We start from the raw sequence: 20799 nt of genomic DNA on the forward strand, positions 1-20799 counted from the left end.
TCATTACCGCTGGAGTTACAATAACAAAGTGGTGAAATGTTAGTGTAAGACATGATACTGACTCGGTCTTAGCTTCCAAAAAATACTGAACCATCTGCAAATGAAAATGGATGGTAATTAACTGACAACAGAGAAAATCAATTCTGCTGATGACTCTGATAAAACTGTTGGTACAACTTCCTATCAGACTCTGGGTGAGATTACTGATCATTCTCCATCCCTCCTCCAAAGCCTGATCACTGCCTGGGTCCCAGTATCAAAAAAATATACCTGCACGCCTGTGAATCCACAAAGTGCATACACAAACATAACCAAAACAGTCAAAGCTTTGATTGTGTGTGTGTGTGTGTGTATGTGTGTGTATGTGTGTGTATGTGTGTGTGTGTGTATGTGTATGTGTATGTGTGTGTGTATGTGTGTGTGTGTATGTGTGTGTGTGTGTGTGTGTGTGTGTGTGTGTGTGTGTGTGTGTGTGTGTGTGTATGTGTGTGTATGTGTATGTGTATGTGTGTGTATGTGTGTGTGTGTATGTGTGTGTGTGTGTGTGTGTGTGTGTGTGTGTGTGTGTGTATGTGTGTGTGTGTATGTGTGTGTGTGTGTGTGTGTGTGTGTGTGTGTGTGTGTGTGTGTGTGTGTGTGTGTGTGTGTGTGTGTGTGTGTATGTGTGCGCTTCCACCAAAAAGTTACAACACTTAAGAGTCCCGTCACATTCGACAGGTTTTGGTTCTAACGTATGCGCGTGTATCAAAATGAAACAGAGCGCAATTCAGGCAACTGTCACGGCCGGCTGAGGAAAGCAAAACGCTTTTCCCAGAATGCAGCGTCGCAGCCCGCGCTGTTGGCATCGCTTTCTTCTCCTCGTTGATATGCACTGAGAGTTTCTTCCATTTTAATCTCACACAATGGAGCAGAGAGACCTGTTGAGCAGAACTGAACCCTCTGGAGTCTGTTTTCTCTGTCCCGTTCCTAAACCTAAGCCAGCCAGCACTCTGCGCAGGCTGCGTGCTTTGATACTTCTCTATGTTACACGTGCGTTTACGAAATTTGTCCTCTGGCGAAACTATGTGGTTCTGACCTCATTTGGAGCTCATTTGTTGTTGTAAAATACATTGGTTAGGGGTGTGTATACTTGGTTTGGGGTGGGATTGGGGGTTTGAGGAGGATTTTGATCTCTGGCACTGGAAAGGCAGTCTGTGGATCATCACAGCCATTGTTGAAACACAGCTCAATTCCACAGGTATTAAAGACAATATGTGCACACCTGTACCTTCTCTGGGCTGCTCTCTGTGGCACCCCCCTCCTTCGTGGTTCTGACATGCGATGTCCACAGGGGGGCGACACTCTCTCCCTAATGCAGCCCTGTCCTCAGACTCCAAGGTTAAGATCTCCCAACAGCTTCCACACACTTTTAAGGGCTAAGCTACAACTACAGTCGGTTGACCAAACAAGCTGCAATTTAATACATCTATTTTATGAGTCATAGACCATTGTTTTGCCAACTTTGGTTCAGATCCATTTCATAGTTTTAATGCTGTAAGAAGCCAAACTCCTTACACACATTGAAAGGTTCATACATTTATTGCTGTACATATAAATTCAATTCTCGCTTAAAGTTATTCATTAAACCTTTAAGGGAGATGGTCTTACTGGCAAAGTCTTTCTGTGAAAACATGATTATAGATACAGGAAAGATTTCTCACTAGAGGAGTGATCACAACTAATGTTTTTCTCCAATAAATACATGCCATTTACCTGACACGATGGAGCAAAATACAGTTGCCGTGTTTGGTTTTCTGTGTCTAGCATCTACACTGGCTGCAAATAATGGTTGACTTGTCAATCGTTCCTTAACATTAGAAGAGAGGGCAATGGTGGTCCAGGTTTTTTTTGGGCGGGAAATGCGGACAACAGAATTTTAGTTTTACATTTATGGTTCAATTTCTCCATTATAACTGTAATTACTGCTCACCTGCTCTAGATGATTCTGTCACTTTTGTTTTGGTGAATTGGGGGTATAAGATGGAGTGAGATGAGATATTACCCAGTCATGATGGAGGAAAATTTTACCAGGTGATGCACCAAATAATTTCAACCCAGGAGCTCACCGACAGTCCCCATAGATCAGTCTCTGTAGGGCCCTAGTCCTCATTGACATGAGGTCTTTTGCATACTCCCACGTAAGGGACTGAGGTCTTTTGCATACTCCCACGTAAGGGACTGATGTCTTCTGCCTACTCCCATGTAAGGGACTGAAGTTTTTACTCCCCACCTTGTTGTGCACTCTGAAGTCTTCCTGGTCTCTAATATAATTACCTACTCATTACTCTCAAGAACATTTGGGCAGATCATGCCCCTATTTCCCTCCTCATGCTCCCTCTCAGCCAATCCAGTATGTCCTTCAGGAGCTTTGGACGCTGCCCGCTGTCTTCAGAGAAACTGTGTGAGGTCAAATTCTCCTGCACCAAGAAATTAATTTACCATCTGTCTGCCCCCTGCGTGAGGAACAGCACGGGGAGCTGTGAAAACATATGTCAAGGGTGACATGACTCACACACCCTCTTGTAAGAAAACACTCCTCAGAAACACTTCAGAGATTTAAAATTGTCCAAACAGGACGTGTCTTCTGATAAGAATCAACAACACCCCACCAGACATATGAATTTAACACTGGTCTGTCCAAAAAAGGTAGATTTTGCTGATGTTTAGAGCTGAAAAAAATTTTTAAAAGAAGAGATAGAGCTGGTAAATTTCTTGTTAAGGAGTAGATTGGGGAGGAGACTCTAATACCAAATTCTACCAACAATTCTACACAAACACTGTGAAAGGAGGCCCCTGTATGTGACTCTACCGCCTGAGTCATTATCAGCAAGTCAGAAGATTAAGTTCCTTTTGATTAAAATACATCTCTCACTCCTGACCACGCAACATTTGCTAGATGCGTCTATAACAGAAGAGGAAATTGCAGTTGTAATTAGAAAGATACCATCAGGCGTAGCTCCAAGCCTGGGTGCAACCGCAGCTGAGTTTTTACAAGTCTTTTACTGCTGAATTTCTATGCAGTTGCCTCAGACTGGCACACCTCTTCCTACAATATTCCACTCATTCATTTCCCTCACTCTTAACGAGGATGAGAACCCCTGAAACTGCAGAAGTTTTTGGCCCCCTCTTTCATTAACGGATAGGGAAATATTTTTGATAACACCGGCCGCTAGGATGGAAATAAGTTAATATCTACTCTGATCCACCCTGATCAAGTATCATTCCATTTGTGGTTGCAGATGGCTCTGACAGCATCAGCGACTTTATTAGGCCAATGAGAGCAGCACGATCTCTTAATTTCTTCCCGATGGCCGCTGGTTTGTAATGAAAAGATGGTGTGTGGAAGGGCTCATTTTTCACTCTAGAGACTGTTGATTTTGGAAACTGTTTCCAGTACAGCCTTCCCAAATCAGTGGCCCTAACAAACAGATGAATCTCTCCCCACTTTGGTCCTGGTTGAGACCCTAAACAGGGATACCCAATCTCACTCTTATTTTTTGCTATGGCTTTCTCACCGTGGACAGACCCTGTTTAGGCAGAAAGACACATGCTTACATTTACATTACATTACATTATTGTCATTTAGTAGACACTCTTATCAAGAGCGACTTACATAGGTTACAATTTTTATACGTTATCCATTTATACAGCCGGATATTTACTAAGGCGATTCTGGGTGAAGTACTTTGCCTAAGGGTACCACAGCAGTGCGCCAGCAGGGTATTGAACCTGCAACATTTTGGTTACGCACTGTGCTCTTTACCGCCATGCTACACTGCCGCCCTTTTAGAATACATTATATACTTGCAAAGCAGATGCCTTATGTGTCCAATACCCCTTGACGTAACTAAATCAATTAACATGCAACAGCAATACCAGGTTAAGGTCTGAACCTCTAACCCTCTGGTCACAAGTCAGGATCTGTAACATCATATCGTTCCACTGTCACACTTGACTTATGTCCTGTTCGTGTATGTCTTAATCCTGCATCCAGTTTCAGCTAAACCTGTGAGAGGGACTAGCCCGCCAGAGATGGGAGAAGCCTGGCTACACACCGTGTCCTGCCATAGGGGTGAAATCTACATTGCTGGGAATGTGACAGATAATGACAGTGGGTGCAGTTTGCTAAAAATGTGCTTTTAACTATGCGCCTCCAATTCACGTCACAGCTCCGTATCAGTGCACCAGGGAGGAAACACTCGTGAAGCTTTATAAACTGTTCCCAGTGGGAGGCTCTGACAAAATGTACTGTACCATAAAACTACTGTAGCACATTTCTAAAATAATACATTTTGCAGCTGGGCTTTTCCCCCAGAGAATTTGGTGAGGAAGTACCAATTTGTGAAATCTCAGGAGAAATCAAGAGAGAGGTCCTGGTTTGTGAAAATGGGTTTGTTTCATTCTGATGCTCCTTACAAAATTAACAGACACTAAAATATAGAAAATAAGGAATATTAGAAATATTATTAAATATATTTATAAACAATACTTCATTACTTGGAAAATACTGCAATTTCTGGAATTTGTGCAGTTATTATAACTTCCTTGCAAAATTGCATGCTGTATATTGCTAACCAAACTATCAGTACATACAATGAATAGAACTACATTTGCCAAATAATGTCACATGTTTTGGTATATATTTTGAACCACATTCCTTACATTTTGGAAATACATTTCAACCATATGTATTATAATATTATTTTGGGGATTATTCATAAAAAAACCATTACCAAAATACAAAAATATAAATCAAACACCAAAATCTGCTGAGACCCACAAAGAACTGAGTCACTCTCTTCACTGCTGTGACAACACATGTGGACCTCTCATTGATTGTGGCTAAGTAATGTTGGGTAGGTGGGCAGACATACGCTCATGGCAAACTGAAATGGCGCTAAATGCTGAGGAGAAGAAAAACCATCTGCTTGCTGTAAATCTCCATCTGCTGTGGATTTGGCTCGCAGACCTGAAGGTCTTTCTGAGCAACACAGGCCGCAAGATTCTTTTATAAGCCTTTTCAGAAATGTTCAAACTGTGAAGGCAAAAGTTCACTCCCCCATTTTATGGCTTTTTACCCCAGGCTCAGGTGATCTGCAAGCACAGCAGTGCCGAACCCAGGTTTTGGAGAAACCTCCAAGCCACACAAGCCCCCCGTGGACATAATAAGAAGCCGCACATTGTTTACGCGCTGGAGAGCAATAAATGGCCAGCACAGTCAGCCTTGTCATGGATTTCAGGTGGACAGTGCACTTAAGTGTATGAGAGGAGAAGTAAATCACTTGCTTGTGCTCTGTGGCAATCCGTGCGAGTATTTCGAGGAAGGGCGCAAACAACATGGCAGAGCTGCCATCAGGTTTGATTACAGGGGCACCAGGTTACGCAACTGCTCTACCTCAGTGTATTGGTGTACATATCGGCGTATCCCCACAGAAAACCAAGCCTAATTAGTGGATAGCAGGACAGTACAGGAGGGTCTCAGGGGCATGACTCTGCAAAACGAAACACGTGAATATTGAGAATTGTTAGCATGCTCGCATATTCACCATTGAAATGACTCATCTTATCTATTGACTTCTGAGGCATCCTGGAATTCAGATTTACAAACACAAAAAGGGGATATCAGCAAAAATTGAGAATGCTAAGTTTACCATTTGCCACCATTCAGCTTATTATAAAGAATGATTATATTAAAAAGTGGGGAGTTTTATAGGATCTCTGAGCCTAACTGTATCTTACTGTATGTAAATATAAAGTGTCCAATTAAAAGTACAAAAATCCATAATGCAAGAAAAACTCAGACTCAACTTCTTGCTCCTGGTGGAGTTTTTTCCTGGCCTTGAATACAACGATACGAAACTGGCACATCATTACAAAGGAGGCACTACGTGAGAACTGTGGAGGCGTCTACTAACAGGCTGCGACCACTCACACGCTCAGCAGTCAGGGCGGGAGTGACAGTGATCCAACAACAAACAGGTTAATCCCCACCGGGCTGGCCGGCTGGCGCTGCCATCTCCTGCACTCTCATGCCCGGCGGGTACACATTTCCCATTAACGCAAAACAAATTTGGCTATCGGTATGCATTGCAGTCATATATTACACTCGGCATAAAGGTGAGTGCCCCAGGCAATTTTTTCCCCGCATATATTAGATTGCCAAAGCTCAGCGTGTCATTCAATTACGTTTTAATCCCCGGTTTCCCGTGCGCGCCCGCCTCGCTGATCTGCCCGGTCTGCCTCCGAGGGAAGCGGCGCGGCGGGACGCTCTCCGCTCACCTCACAAGGTCACGGGCGACGCTCCCGAAAAGACCGCCCCCGCCACGCACCCTCCGAAAGGTCGCTCGCTGTGTGCTCTGATTGAGATATCCCGGGCAAATTTTTTTCCCCACCTTGCGTTCAGATTCCCGTTTCGGATGGGGGATTTTCGCATGACCTTTGAGAAGGGGAAACGGATAGTCATTAGGATTAGTCACGGTTCAGCTGATACTGTATACAGCAGGAATGAGGTAATGCTGATACTCAGATACTGTACAGCTAAGCCTTTGCTTCATCCCATCTCGCTTAATGTGAGCATTTGAGAAAATGCCCATGCTCCACAATGTCCTATTGTCCTGAGCATGAACACCTTTAACATTACAGAAAACCCCACTTAAGCAACCTAACAAAGCTGGGCTGATTTTTATTTTATTTGAAATGCAAATGGACCAATACCCTGACAGCTAACTACAACTTGCAATGGAGTCAATGGTTTACGTACCCAAACATATTTATTGCACTAACGAGAGAAGTAGCTGGCACGAATGCAGCACGTGTGTCTTCATAAGTTTTGCAAGGACAGTTATTCAGCTCTGCCTCAAAGACACCAGAGTCCCGGCCGTTTTGTTTTGCTTTTTTGTCATTGCTTTATTGTGGTGTGCTGTGTTTTGAGTTGTTTATTGCAGGCCTTAATTGATTTCCACTGATTTCAGATTCCTTTGAAATGAAGTTTTCCCCTTGTGTGATTTATTGCGGTGCAGCGGTGCGCTGCTTATACCATTCTCCCTTCCGACGTCTCATCTTTCCTGGGTCATCATTCACAGCTGCAAACGATGATTACCGGCTAACATACACCTGCAGCAGTGGAGGATCACTGGCCGCCACTTGTTCGATGTGTCAGAGAAAAGCCTGGACCGAGCCAGGGAGAATAGCCCGCCCAGGGTGTTTTACCACCGCCCCTATGGCCGTGATGGATGCCCCTGCGGGGGACGGATGGTTCAAACGGTGCTTTTTTTTTGCAGACGGATGCAGAAACCAGCAGCAAAGTTTTCTTTTAGTTTACGGACTGTCTCTGGGCTGGGACTGGGGCTTTATTTTGTGTCAGACGCTTGACAGTGGTGGCCAGGAATTCCGAACCTTATGGTCCCGCGTGTTCCATGGGGGTATCAAAGTGCAGCACCAGTGTAACAAATGTGAAAGAGGTAAAACACCTCCACAAGCAAGACCCAAACCACTGTTCTCATCACACAACTAACTTACATCACTACCAGTTGAGCTAAAGGCAATTTGCACCTAGCTCCACGGGCAGCAACGCAAGGAAACCAAGTCTGATGTGACATCACTGCCAAACTGCTCTACTACCTGCTACCATACTGGCTAATTTCAGCTCTGCTACACTCGCCTCCCTTTGACCTCCTCTTTCTCCACAGCAACCTCTGGCAGCTCTTGTTGCACAACTAAACTCTAATGAGCCAGAGGCAATTCGAAGTCTAAAACCACTCTGCTACCTGCTGCCTCACCAGCTCTACACAGAACTCACCGCGAAGCTGCTAATTTCAGCTCTGTTACGCCAGTGTGCCGGAGGGTCCTTCAGGGAACACAGGGAGGAGAGGCGCCAAAGGCCTGACCTAAAGGCCTGCTAAGAGCAACTGCACTTACCATCCATTCACGTGTTGTGCAGAGTGGTGTGCAGCGCTTGGAACCCACAGTTCATCTTGCCTCAGGTCCACTCCAGTCTACGCCAGGTTCCGTTTCTAGGCTGGGTCCAGACTCCAGTCTCTGGGGTGGGCTTTGGGACCATGGCTGTTTTTTGGTAAGAACCTTGCCCATGGTCACAGAGGTTTGCCTTTAGGATATTGGTAGGTTTTATTTTTCTTTTAGCTATGGGTTTGCATGGTGTATTAGTCATTTTAGAGTGATTTTTAGCTTTTAGATATAGTCTTGTTCTCTCATGTAGTTGGAGATTGTTCAATCCTGTGTGTTCCTAGCACTCTTTATACCCTGTGCTAATATCTTTTATGCGAAATGGTGTTTCCTCTGTGGGGGGGTTCGCTTAATGGCCCTAAATGTACTTGACCAGCAATGGGAATAATGCTGTGTGTTCCTTGAGAACACGTTAAAAGCTTGGATTGATTTTTTTTTTTTTTTTTTTTTTAAATGGCTGCACTGCCATTGCAGAGAGAACACACGCCATGTTCCCGTTCTGACTGTTTGCTGAAGGTTACAGCTGTGAGACCTCTGAAAATCTTCCCCAAACACCTCTGTGAAATGATTTGGGCAAAAGCCCACTTTTTCACCACGACAGAGAGCTGACAGCTTGACATGGGAGGCATTTGTGCTGTCATTTCTGAAAGCACCTGAGCACCGTAAACACAGAGCCCATTTAACAGGCAGCACTGGGCGGCCTAGCTTTTCCTGTTCTTACACATACCCCTAAAGGTGCGTGGACGCTTTCACGCATACGTAAAATCGTACATAAAATCACCAGCATGAACAACAATAATCATCTCCTCATGCAGAAATTGGGCTGTCTAAATTGAGCATTTATTAAACATACAGTAAGCAATCAGTCTTGCTTTGGATATAAGTGTATTATACGCTAAACAAATAAATATTTCACGGATATCTGATCCTCGCTGGTGTAGGGCAAATGAATAAGAAATTGGAGAAATCGCCTGTGATGGATTCCACCACACGTGCCGCTTTGATGGTACCAATCACCTGCAGAGTGTGACAGTAGCACACACCAGCTGGGTTTTCTGGAAGGTTCTGGAAGCCTTCGCTGAAGTCCTCAGGGGCTCCTTGTTTAAGACCCTCACAACAGTGGCTAAGCTAAAAATGATTGGCATTGAGCTCTGTTAAGCACCACCATCATAACTTAACTGACTGGAAATGCTTGTTTTTTTTTTTCTCACCAACATAAGGAATCTTTAAATTGATGTCAAACTGTATTAAAGGATTGACTGGTGAGAAAAATCTGGTTTTAGCGAGCGGGGCGTTTGAGTGCTTGCACTGCCCGTGCTGACATAATAAAATGTCAACACAAATCAGTGCATGAATCTCAGTGCACATTCCCACTTCCTGCCCACACAGACATCAGACAGATCTGTGCTGCTCCGTGTTTATTTCCCAGCTCGTACTTTTATAGCTCTGTGGTGCTCAAGCCGGGGAGTAATCGGCTCAAAGAGTCTGAGAAATGAATGGTAGATATGCTAGGAGACAGCATTCCCGTCAATGTAAAAAGAACAAAAACCAAACGAAAACGTACTACATAATTACTACAGCAGACTGTACAGCAAAGGCGACATGCTCACGCTGAACAGAGAGTCACACACTGCACTCTCCCGATGAGAAGAACTGCTGTTTGTAGAAAACGCATTGATGCACAGCCTCCTGCCCTTTGACCCCCAGCAACAGATTTTTTTCAAATGCAGCGTCAGCATGGACAGCTGGACCCATTCATTCCCAGTGGGAGGGGCTTCTGCCTGGTCAGCACTGAAGTGTGACACACTTAGCACTGACTGTTACTGTCCGCTTCTCGACCCTTTGGCTCCCTTCCAGCGATGGTAAGTGACGAGCTGCCTCCCGACAGGTGAGCTGTGATGTTTTTGAGGTGTGACATCATTGGATTCCAATACAGGAACATCAGCAAGCACGCACCATTCATCCCTGTTACTTTTTCTGTGCTGAGTGGACTCAACAAAATCTAATGCCCGTACATTGTTTTAGTTTGCTCTTCAGTTTACTTTAAATTGTAAAGTATGTTGTTCTCACACTCACACACACACACACACACACACACACAATGAAATGCTGAGAGACACCCTGGCTGATGGCATCTTCAATATGACTCGATTATTCTCAAATATTAATTTTTGATAAAATATTATATCAATATATATGAGGTGTCTGGCTGAAGTCAGGAAGTAAGACACCCATCCGCAGGGGTGGCAACGTGTCAGACACAGCAAGTTCAGCATGGAATGACGGAAGTTAGCGCAGACTGCCTCCCTGATAAGTCCCTCCTGATATCTGATAGCGCCAGCACACAGTAATGTGTTATTTGGCTGAGGGAGGTGACAGCCGCCGCTACCGTGACACGTTATCACAGGTCGTCCAGAATTAAATCCCCACCCCACCGTGGTCTGTCCTGAACCGCAAACAACGGATCTGAGCAGCCGTCAAAGGTTTCCGATGCAGCGTTTTCCACGTCCGTACCGGTGACTCCCGAAGTCATGAAGTTGTTTTAAAATAAAATTATTTCAAAAGAAAGTTACACCTGCCTGAAGTCAAACTCAGGGGGGGCGATCCGCAATGCGGGTTGCGCTGTAGCTGGTCCGCAGTTTACATCATTTCATTCCAATGAAGGCCTGCGTTTAGCGTGTGCTCCACCTTTCGCCAGTGTAATGCTAGTCAGCTGAGAAAGACAAATCACATACGGCTCAGCACTCAGTTTCTCTTTACCTGAGCTCTTACAATTTGACAGTTTCCTATCTTGCCTCAGCAGAACCTTTATGATAACTGAAGAAAGCAGAGGCTTCATCCAAAACAGTGTGCTAACAGTCACCATCTGAAGTGACAGCAGAGAACATTTTACCTGCAATTACCACCTTAAATGCCATTCCATGCTGTGTGGAGGGCTCACTGTATGCCCCTAATTACAGGCAGATAAATGTTATTAAATACGGAATGAGATGACATGGCTTATAGGATGCTGACCATTTAAATGTCAAAACAAAACCACAAGGTACGCCTTTGACTCTGCTGCAGTAAAGTGATTTCTCTTCTAATTTATCTGTAATTAGGAAAACGTCCTAATTCATGGCGCTTTTGGGAGTGATATACACACAGACATCTCATTTCTTTCTGAGGTGGTGCAACACATCAACAGTGGAATGAATAATGGAGAGTAACGGAATTCTTGTGATCGCCGATTCAAGATGCGAGACTGTCTGTTCCCTTTAGACAATGCGAGTGAAATTTCAGATAATGAATCCCAGATCAATAGTTCAGAATGAGCTCTGTCTGTCTATCTACGGTTTGTGTCTCTTTCGCTGTCCCTCTCTCTCCCTCTCTCTCTCTCTCTCTCTCTCTCTCCCTCTGTGTGCAACAGGGATTTGATCATTTATCAAAGGCAAGCTCGCCTCCTTAAGGTGATTGAGAGACAAAAGTACCCAATGCATAATGAGTACACCTCAAGCTCTCTGGTTTCTCTGAGCTCCCAAAAGCTCCTCGTGCGGCCCGTGCTCCTCTGAGACCCCCGCCAGGGGACGTCCCCCAACTGTCAGCAGCGAGGGGATCGAACCCTGGATAAAAAGGACCGGGATTTTTAAAAATAGTCCTGCCCGTTTTCCCATAAGCCAGTTCTGCGGCCTTGATCACAGCCCATTACTCCCCTCCCCCCCCCCCACCCCCCCTCCCTGAAAGCGTGCTTCCTGTGAGAGACAAAAGAGAGCACTTTGCACATTTCAGATTTTGGAAAGCCATTTCTTACAATCGAGCCATCTCCTATCTAACAAAAAAAAAGAAATTTTCTATGTTTTGAATCTTTGTCACCCACCATCAACCAATCTGCCCACTCTTGTTTTTTTCCTTCATCTGCGTTGTCCTTGTAATGTCACAAACTACACCTTGATGTACATGACATGTAATGAAGGCCACCATCACATGCAGCTTATATTTACTGTGTCTAGTGCAAACCACTTGTTCAAGGGTAAAAATCACCTCCAGGTGCTACCTCTAAGTTAGAGGGCATGTCAAATATGACTCGCAATTTGTATGAGTGAATACAAACAGCAAGTCGTCATGGCATCCTCTCTGTATGCCATGCACAGTAGCAACGGGGTAGCCAAAATGAGCCTCTGTGATTTTACAGTTGGAATAGAATAGGATCCTGCAGAGTCCAGCCATGATTGGCTGTCAGTCAGAAGGGCGGAAAGCCCTGCTCCTTACCACTACACATTGCTGCCTCAATATGAAGCTTCAACTCTATGGACTTCCTGTTTCTCACACACACACACACACACACACGTGCATACATGCAGACACACACACACACGTGCATACATGCAGACGCACGGACGCACGGACGCGCACGCGCACGCGCACATGCACACGCACACACGCATACATGCAGACACACACATGCAGGCACGCACATGTACAAAAAGCCCCAAAGCCATGCATTTTGAAACTTCAATTACATGTTGCATCACAAAGTTGTCCCACTACGTGAATATTGAACACAAATCACATGACCCCAGCAGGGCTAGGAGAAAAGAGGAGATAGGCGGGTCCTTAAATTGTTTCCCCAGCTCCTAATTAGAGACTGCTAATTAATTAATCTCCTACTTTTCTCAGGGACTTGGGGAGATGCAGAGGAGCACCACTTTAACAACTAGAATACGCCTCCTCTCTCTCATGAGTCTCCCAAGAAGACCAAAGGTAATTGCTTTTTTAATCAAGACTGTGTTCCCACTGATATCTGAAGGTCTACAGTGGGGTTTTTTTTTCTTTTTGAGAAAAGTAAAATTTCAATTTGACCCTCTCTAGCTCTGAGTTATCAGCCTTCTTCTGTGCGCTTATTTCATGATTTATTTATGTTTTTATTTGGTTGAGGCTACCCAGAGCGACTTTAAAGTCCATTGTGCCCAGATAGATTAAAACACATACCGCTGGGGCCATGGGGACAGGCACAGACGGAACAGAACATCCAGTTCCACAGTGACGGAATATCAAGAAGGACAAACAGTGCGAAAATAGGAGCGCGCAGCATAACTGTTCCAGAGCACCAAGCGTCCAGCAATTATCCTTAAAAACAACACACACCGATCACACTAACATGCGCACGGAGCTCAATAACATTTGTGAGTGTGTACTCCAGAATAATTAATAAAGAAAACTATAATAAAAAAAAAAGTTGGTCAGCAGCTGACCCCGCGCGGGAGTAGGGAGAGTCTACAGTGACAGCCACACCGTTTTAAACTGGTGTCACCCTCAGGGCGTTTTAGCCTTTCTACTGGAAAGTTACTATTCTGTAAAGAATTTTATTAGAAACAACTACAGCTGAGAAATTCAAACAAATCAAATGTATTTTTTTTTTATTCCACTTTGGGCTGCTTGTTCCTTGGTATGAAAGGTGTTCTACAGATAAAGTTTATTCATTTAATTGATTAATTAATTAATTGTTACTATTAGTGGTAAATCATTCAGAAAGTTCCAGATTCTACAGAGGGCAAATAACTGAATTCTAAATGTATAATGGGCCAGCTAGCTCTGCGTGGCTTCCTTTAACGCACTGCAGGTGTAATTTCTGGTGGCACAGGGAAGGTGGCGTATGCTACAGAATGCTCAGAGCCAGCAGGGAGGCGGGTGGAGCCAGCTCTGAGGCTTCAGCTTTTATAGGTTATACACCACATTAGTCCCCGCAACCTTTTCGCATGACGCGCCGTGCTGCTTGAAGGAATGACGAATGACACCATAAAGGCGGTATTGATATTCCTCCAAGTTTCCGTCTTTCAGTGATTGATCTATGATGGCTGATTTTTTACTTATGGATCCTTGGCTTTCTAACAAGAGCCGAGAGCATAAATATTTAATTCAGCTCTGGTGGCGGACACGATTCCGCGAGCATGTGAAGAAAAGACTTTTTTTTTTTTTTTTGCCAGTCAGCCCCCACAGAAAAAATATGTTTGTGATAATATAATACCCAAAATGTGAGGCATATATCTAGATGGCAGACGGTGCTACTGGAAAAACAAATTTAAAAAGCCCCAGACAGTAATATTTGTTACTCAGAGGGGAAAATGCATTGCATGGGGAGTGAATCTGGATCTGAAACTGCTGAAACTGCTGAAGCTGCGCAAAAGCTTCAGATCCAAGCTGTTTTACTCTCTCTGTCACTGCACAAAGCTTCAGCATCAGCTGGAGAGCCATCAACCAATGAGCAGTCTCCATGTGACAGTGAGATCCGGGCTCGGCGCCAGGAGAAAATACGGAGGGGTGCGACTGCAATCCACTGCATGCACCCCTAAGCACCCCCACAGCGCCGGGCCTGGTGAGAGCATTTCCAAAGTTGAATCCTGGAGCGTATATATTTTATATCTCCAAATCTTGCAGCTTAGCAAGGCACACTCTGTGCTTTCTCCTGGAGAATTATCAGCAATTCACTTCAAAATGGACTGTAACATTTAAATATAATTTGATATTGAAATGGATTGCAAGTTTGCTGGAAACTGTTGGCAAATCATCTCAAACTGGACCACAGTGAGACAGACGAACTGAATGTGCTGAGTGCACACCAAGCCAGTATGCTTTCTTTCTGTGACTCTCTTTCTTGCTATTATGACTGCTTTGACGCCTTTTCCTCCGCAACACGCTGAAAAGCTTATTTTTGACCCCAGGTCTGACATAACGTTCACATCATGATAAAGGCCGGTCCGCAGATGTTATTTTCAGCTCTTTTTGATGGCCCTCCTGCAGCAGTGCCTCAGTGTACTTCCAGGGAGTGACACCACACACCCGAGTCACACACCTCATAAGCAAGCAGCTGGTCTGCACACAACTGGCAGATGGAACGTCTTAATGTCAAATGGATCTAGGTCACACTACCTGGGGCTTTAGAGGGTACAGTTAGGCTGCACATGGCACATTTGATCCTGCGATGTTTTGGGTTATTGCTGCTGTTATTACGAATGCCTTCTGCATGATACTTAAACAGTAAACATCCCTGGTCTCTACCCCATTTTCAGTTTTTAACAGGGCACAAGGTAACCCGCTCAATCAATCTTTTTTTTTAAGGGCACATCGAGTCCTCCTAGTTTGCACTTATGAGTCTGGTACACTCAGTGAAATATGATTCGTATTTAAATTTCAGTTGTAAATACTGTGTTGCCCTGAGCTGCTCCTGTTGACCTTCCTACCGAACTCCTTATGAAGAAACAGAAGATTAACATGAGATCAACCCTCAGATCACAGCTGCCTTTCATTTTATATGCATTATTATGCACAAAAAGCCAAGGGAAACATGAAATCAGAGGCATGCCATTTTAATGAGCACTGCAACACAGATTTTAAGATTAGTAATTCATTTGCAAAAAGCAAACTACACCACATGTAATCCACTGATCAGATGAATTCACATATAGGGCACATCTCTGTATTAGCCTCCTGATACACACTGACCTCCAGTGGGGGTAAAGATGATCAATTTTAAACAGAAACTAATGAGCCTTCCATGCCCACTAATTTGTTGGCATCATGCTGTGATATTATAGCGAGCTTTCATGAGTCCTGTAATTGGTGGAGCTACCACACAATGTCCACCACTGGTTCATATGAACCAGTCAAAACGCTTTCTTCTCCACAGCCAAACATTTTGATTGGTCGAAATCAGTGGGAGAATCAGTGAGAGAAATCAGTGAAAGCTCCACCCATTTTGTGTGTACATGGGGTCTAGCTCTTCCATCACTAATGGAGTGACCAGTTGGCAGCATCCTGGTGCACCTGCTTGGGAAAATTTCCGCACGGCTGCTCAGTGCGTGGGGACCGAAGAGAGGAGGTGTTTTTGGGACATTCTGGGGATAGTTTACAAAACAGGGAAACTAATGTGGGAAGGAATAGGAACAACGTCCATTGTAACAGGTGAACCACAAAGCTCGGGTTTATTTGTGCCATCAGTGTTAGCTGTACCTGGTTTATTGTTTTCCAGCCTGGAGTCAGCCTGCTTCCTGCTTAGCTGAATGACACACTGCTCTACATACTGTGTTTTGGTGCACTGGCATCTTTGCAGTTGGCCAAACTAAACACCACAATATTGATCACTGAGTGGTTTTGACACATGGCGCCCCCTTGTGGCACATTTCCTCCAAGTTCCCCATCTCATACCATCCTGACCTAACAGACCGATCACACATGCACAGATCTGCTCCAGGGTAAAGCTCTGCAGCAAACAAGTGCAATAGTGACAGGAGGTCAATTAACGGACAATGGACCGTTACAGGATGTGTACACACTTTGATAACTGACTTAGGATCAGCTTACCCACTACTGATTCTGATCCCCATACATTCCGTATTAAGACCAGATGCTGATCCAGGTTCATCCAAACACTATGGTCACAAACTCAAGCAGGAACACACAGAACAGACAACACAGCTAGCAAAGCTTCAATCTTTAGGAGCTGAGATGGAAATAAATAAATAAATAAATAAATGCTCCCACATCTATTTCAGGCACAGCACATGGATGAGAAAGAGGCAGAGGAATCTTCGGTGAAAACCACAGCCCTTGGCTAAGATCAGCCATTAATCACCATTACGCATGGCACAGACAGGGCTGTCCTTACTGTGACAGCAGGAACGGCACATGCCATTAGGCTCCATCCAGGACAGCTCTCTCCCCTATTCATTACATTTACCTCACACACAACCTCATGGAGAGTGACTTACATACCCTGCAGTTTCTATACATTATCCAGAGGTGGACAACCCCGGCTTCAGAAACTAAAAGTCCTGCCACGTATTTGTTCTAGACATTCACTAAACAAGGCGATTTCACTAATTAGCTCCTCTACCTGGCTGAAGAGCTGTGCTAATTAAATTCAGCTGGACGTCCACCTCTGACATTATCCATTTCTGTGTATTTACCAAGGCGACTCGGGGTAAGTAGCTTGCCCAAGGGTTCCATAGCAGTGGCATGCCTGGGAGTCAAACCAACAACATTTTGGTTGGTTGCCCTGCTCCTTAGAAGTTCATTGTAGTGTGATATACCATTAAAAATATTTAAGAAAACAAATGAAATGATAATATTCTGCTGTTTATCTCTGCTGTTTGCTCAGTTCCATCTATTACAAGACATATTTTTCATATTATTCAATTTAGTGATATATTCTACAATGTTACTATAGTTTGAATGGTCACGTGTATGCAGGTGGAAATTGCCCCTTTTCTAATACGTACTGTACGTTGTATATTTAAAATACTGTTGTTGCACATTGAGCTTATAATGCATGTTGCCGTTTCATGAGCGTCGCACGCATGTACGCATACATCAGAAAAAAAAAAAAACAGCTGGAGGTCATTCGCAGTACCCTCTTTAGGGGAGAGGAGAGGAGAAGAGTGTGAGCTTTAAAATGAAAAGTGTGGACATTGTCTGCAAATAGCCTTGCCAGTCCATTTGAGAGAATGAAGCGAGAGGCCCGGTGCTGGAGGCAGCGCTGAATGGATGTGAATATTACGGATGCATTAACATAATTGCCCCTTTCTTTATAACGCAACTGAAGGCTGGAGCAGAGGCGTATTAGGCGTGCGATGGCCGGTGTCAGGGGGAGAGAGCTATGTCCACTCCGGCTCATTATTTCCCATCCTGCCCTCACAGTCTGCATGACCAAACCCAGCAATCTCTGCCAAAAATCACTCCTACGACAGCGAAATTAACTCAAGCACTTTTTCCACTTAGTCTCTTGTTACAGGCAGTATATACAGGCAGTATACAGGAGAGAGTGTGTGTATATTTGAAGATGAATATCCACAGGAAATAAAAATGAAAGCGCAAGATTACGTTGTCGTTGTCTTTCACGAGTCTGGTTGTATTGTGTGACCGTTGTTCATCTTCGTAGTGTAAGAAAGGGCGTGCCGAGCAGGGACACTGAATATTACAATGGCTTCGGCGCTCATTTAACAGATGGGCTTTGTGTTGGGAAAAACAGAAACAAATGCTGGAAGCCGCGTGCTGCAAAACGCTCCCGCGTGGTGTTATCAAGCGCCAACGGAACCGCGATGACAAGTTTCGGCTCGCCGTCTGCCCCTCGGGGGTCACCACCGCCGTGGCTCGACTTGAAGCACGAGACAAAGTCAGACTCCGGACGACGTCACCACAGGCAGCCCGCTGCCCCGCTCGCTGCCGGCGCGCGGGAATCCACGGCTGCCTTCCAATGGCGAAGTTATTACCAAGGTGTCAGTTCCCACCTCGGTGTGTGAAAGAGCACATTCATCATGCCGTCACTCCGTGAAGCAGGAGGTGTCATCTTCATGTGAAAGCAAACAGAAGGACCAACTGCAGAGCCCCTCTGCCAAAGCTGCTGAAAATACCAATTTTCGTGTCACATTTCAGTATGTCACAAAATAGATTTAATGCCTTTTCCTTGCTTATATTTTGAAATAACAGACAAAAATTATCTTAGTAATCCATCACAATGGGCAGAAATGTGATGTATTAAAGAGAAGGGCTTATGTCCCAAAGGTTGCCAGTTCAATTCCTACATAGGACACTGCTGTGGTACCCTTGGGGAAGGTACTTAACTTGAACTGCCTCAGTAAATATCCAGCTGCGCTAATGGATAACATGTAAGCTAAAGCAAGGTGAAACACACAGCTCTACACATCAAGACTTTTGGATTTGTTCTGCGTTTGCCCTAAATCCCTGTCCACCATTAAGCACTATAAACTCCTGCCTGTCAGCTGTGCTGACTGACAGTCTACAATTGACACAGGTACTTCATTGTCATATGGCTCCATGTCACATCCACACTGACAATGCTGGCTGCAGGACAGAACAGCAACTATCAACCCTAGCCGGTATTGTTACATCACAATGGCCAATGTCATAGTTTATAATTCCACAGGGCTGAACAAATCAGGAGTAAGCTGTACAGCCCAGGAAGGGTTAATCGAGTGCAGAGCGATAGGAGCTCTCCAGGCAGACTTATATGAGTGAAGAGTGAATGGTCCCGTCAGGGAGATTTGAACAAATGAAGAGTGATCGGAGCTGTCAAGGGAAACTTAAATGAACAAGGATAGAGGGGCTTCTTTCTTCCTGTGCTCCTTGTTCTTTGCCCTAGACTAGCTACCCAGCAGCAGGGATGCTAAACTCCATAATCCTTAAAATTTGTATCTCTAGCAAGAGCAAGAGCAAGGAACAGGTACTGTGAATTCTTATTGGTCACTTTCCGCCATCTAGTGGTGAAATGAAGGTTCTTTGGGGGAGCTGACGGCTCAGTGAGTGTGGGAGTAGCCGCACTTGCCCGAGTCTCCTTAACCCCAGCCTTATAACGCCAGGCAAAATAAGATGTCCTTTTGCTGGCATTTCCTTACATGGTTAAAAATTAACCTTTTGAATAACCAAGATAATTCCACTCAAATGTCAATCACTAAATTCCAAGGCATTCTGTCAGTGAGCCAGATTCAGCATGCTTGGTATGAAACCCTGCAAATACTTGTGCCAAAGGGGGCAGTTGGAGAAAGGGGCACTGAGAGAGAACCGCCGTGCTTCCTCACAGAATATACCCACACTAAAGAGAATGCACAGCCCAGTCCCCTCCGGGACCACAGCAGGACCTCATCACCTATCCAGCGGGACAGGGAATCGCCCGTCTCCCCTCCCACCGCTGCCACCGCCAGAATCTCACCAGCGACACACCTGAGACCGGCTTTGTCTGCATCCTCATTACCTCCTCATTACAGCATTGAAATCCACTGGTGCCCAAAATACTCTTAAGTCTACAGCAAAGTGTGGCAGGACTTCATAATGCAGCACATATCCATTCAGAATTGTTCCTTTTTCCCCTTCTTCCGTGGTAACTGTTAACAGGTAAGAGGTAAAGTGCCAAACCACTCATCTAAACAAAAGGCAAATTCTACTCACATGTGAGCTGCACACATTAAGAACTGAATATTTTAGCTAAAACATGAACCCTCAATTTACAGGATATTGGCTTCCAAAACAGATGTCAGGAGCCCTGCTACAAATCATTGCTGTCCACATCCACAAAAAATATTGCATGAATACTATAGGTGAAGTCAGAACTGGAGTTAACATCAATGAATAAAATTTGAACAAAAGGCTGTTCAAAAGGCTGCTCTGTCATTCCAAAAAACACTCAGGTTCTCATACAGAATAAAGCAAATAAGTTGCCACAGGTTACACTTCAGGATCCAGTTTGCAAAAACTGATCCAGGATCCACTCACTGGACCTGAATCCCAATTCACTTGATAATGTGCAAAAAAAATCAGAAACTGATCTAGGGTCAGCCCTCAAGTGGCACCGTCTACCCGCACACTCACCTTGCACAGTTTCTGGTAGCGGGGGGACGAGATGGCCATCCTCTGCAGGCGATGTAAGAAGACCACCACTTTCCTGAGGGAGGTCCTGACCATAGCCATCATCTTCAGCCTGCCCGACTTCTGCAGACTGCTGAGGATCTGCATCATAACCCCGGAGCGGACGCTCATATCCCCACGCGTGGATCACTCGCCCATCTGAGCGCGCTCCTGTCCGCCCGCCCCCTGCCCAGCCTCCCCCCGCCCCCCACCCCCACCCCCCCCGCGAGAGGTCAGAGGTCGGCGTCGGGGAGGGACGAGAGGTGGGGGGAGACACGAGGACGATGCACCAAGACTGGCGGACGAGCCGTGACTCCTGCTCCTCCGGCGGAGCGCGCCGTCCGGACGGAGGAGGCGATTAACGGGGACGTTCCAGGAGAGGACGCGAAAGGAGCCGTCCTCGGG

The 20799-nt window shown here is 45.1% G+C and overlaps 1 protein-coding gene across 1 annotated transcript in view; it reads right to left on the reverse strand.

Annotated features, from left to right (window-relative positions):
- Positions 1-20531, reverse strand: part of LOC118786835 (utrophin-like) — a 64733-nt gene extending 44202 nt beyond the window's left edge. The window contains exon 1 of the mRNA XM_036542168.1: positions 20359-20531. Coding sequence (XP_036398061.1) covers positions 20359-20526 — 168 coding nt within the window. The 5' untranslated portion in view covers positions 20527-20531. The remainder of the gene's footprint in view (positions 1-20358) is intronic.
- Positions 20532-20799: the final 268 nt, after the last annotated feature.

This window comes from Megalops cyprinoides, chromosome 12 (assembly GCF_013368585.1).
Source record: "Megalops cyprinoides isolate fMegCyp1 chromosome 12, fMegCyp1.pri, whole genome shotgun sequence".
NCBI lineage: Eukaryota > Metazoa > Chordata > Actinopteri > Elopiformes > Megalopidae > Megalops > Megalops cyprinoides.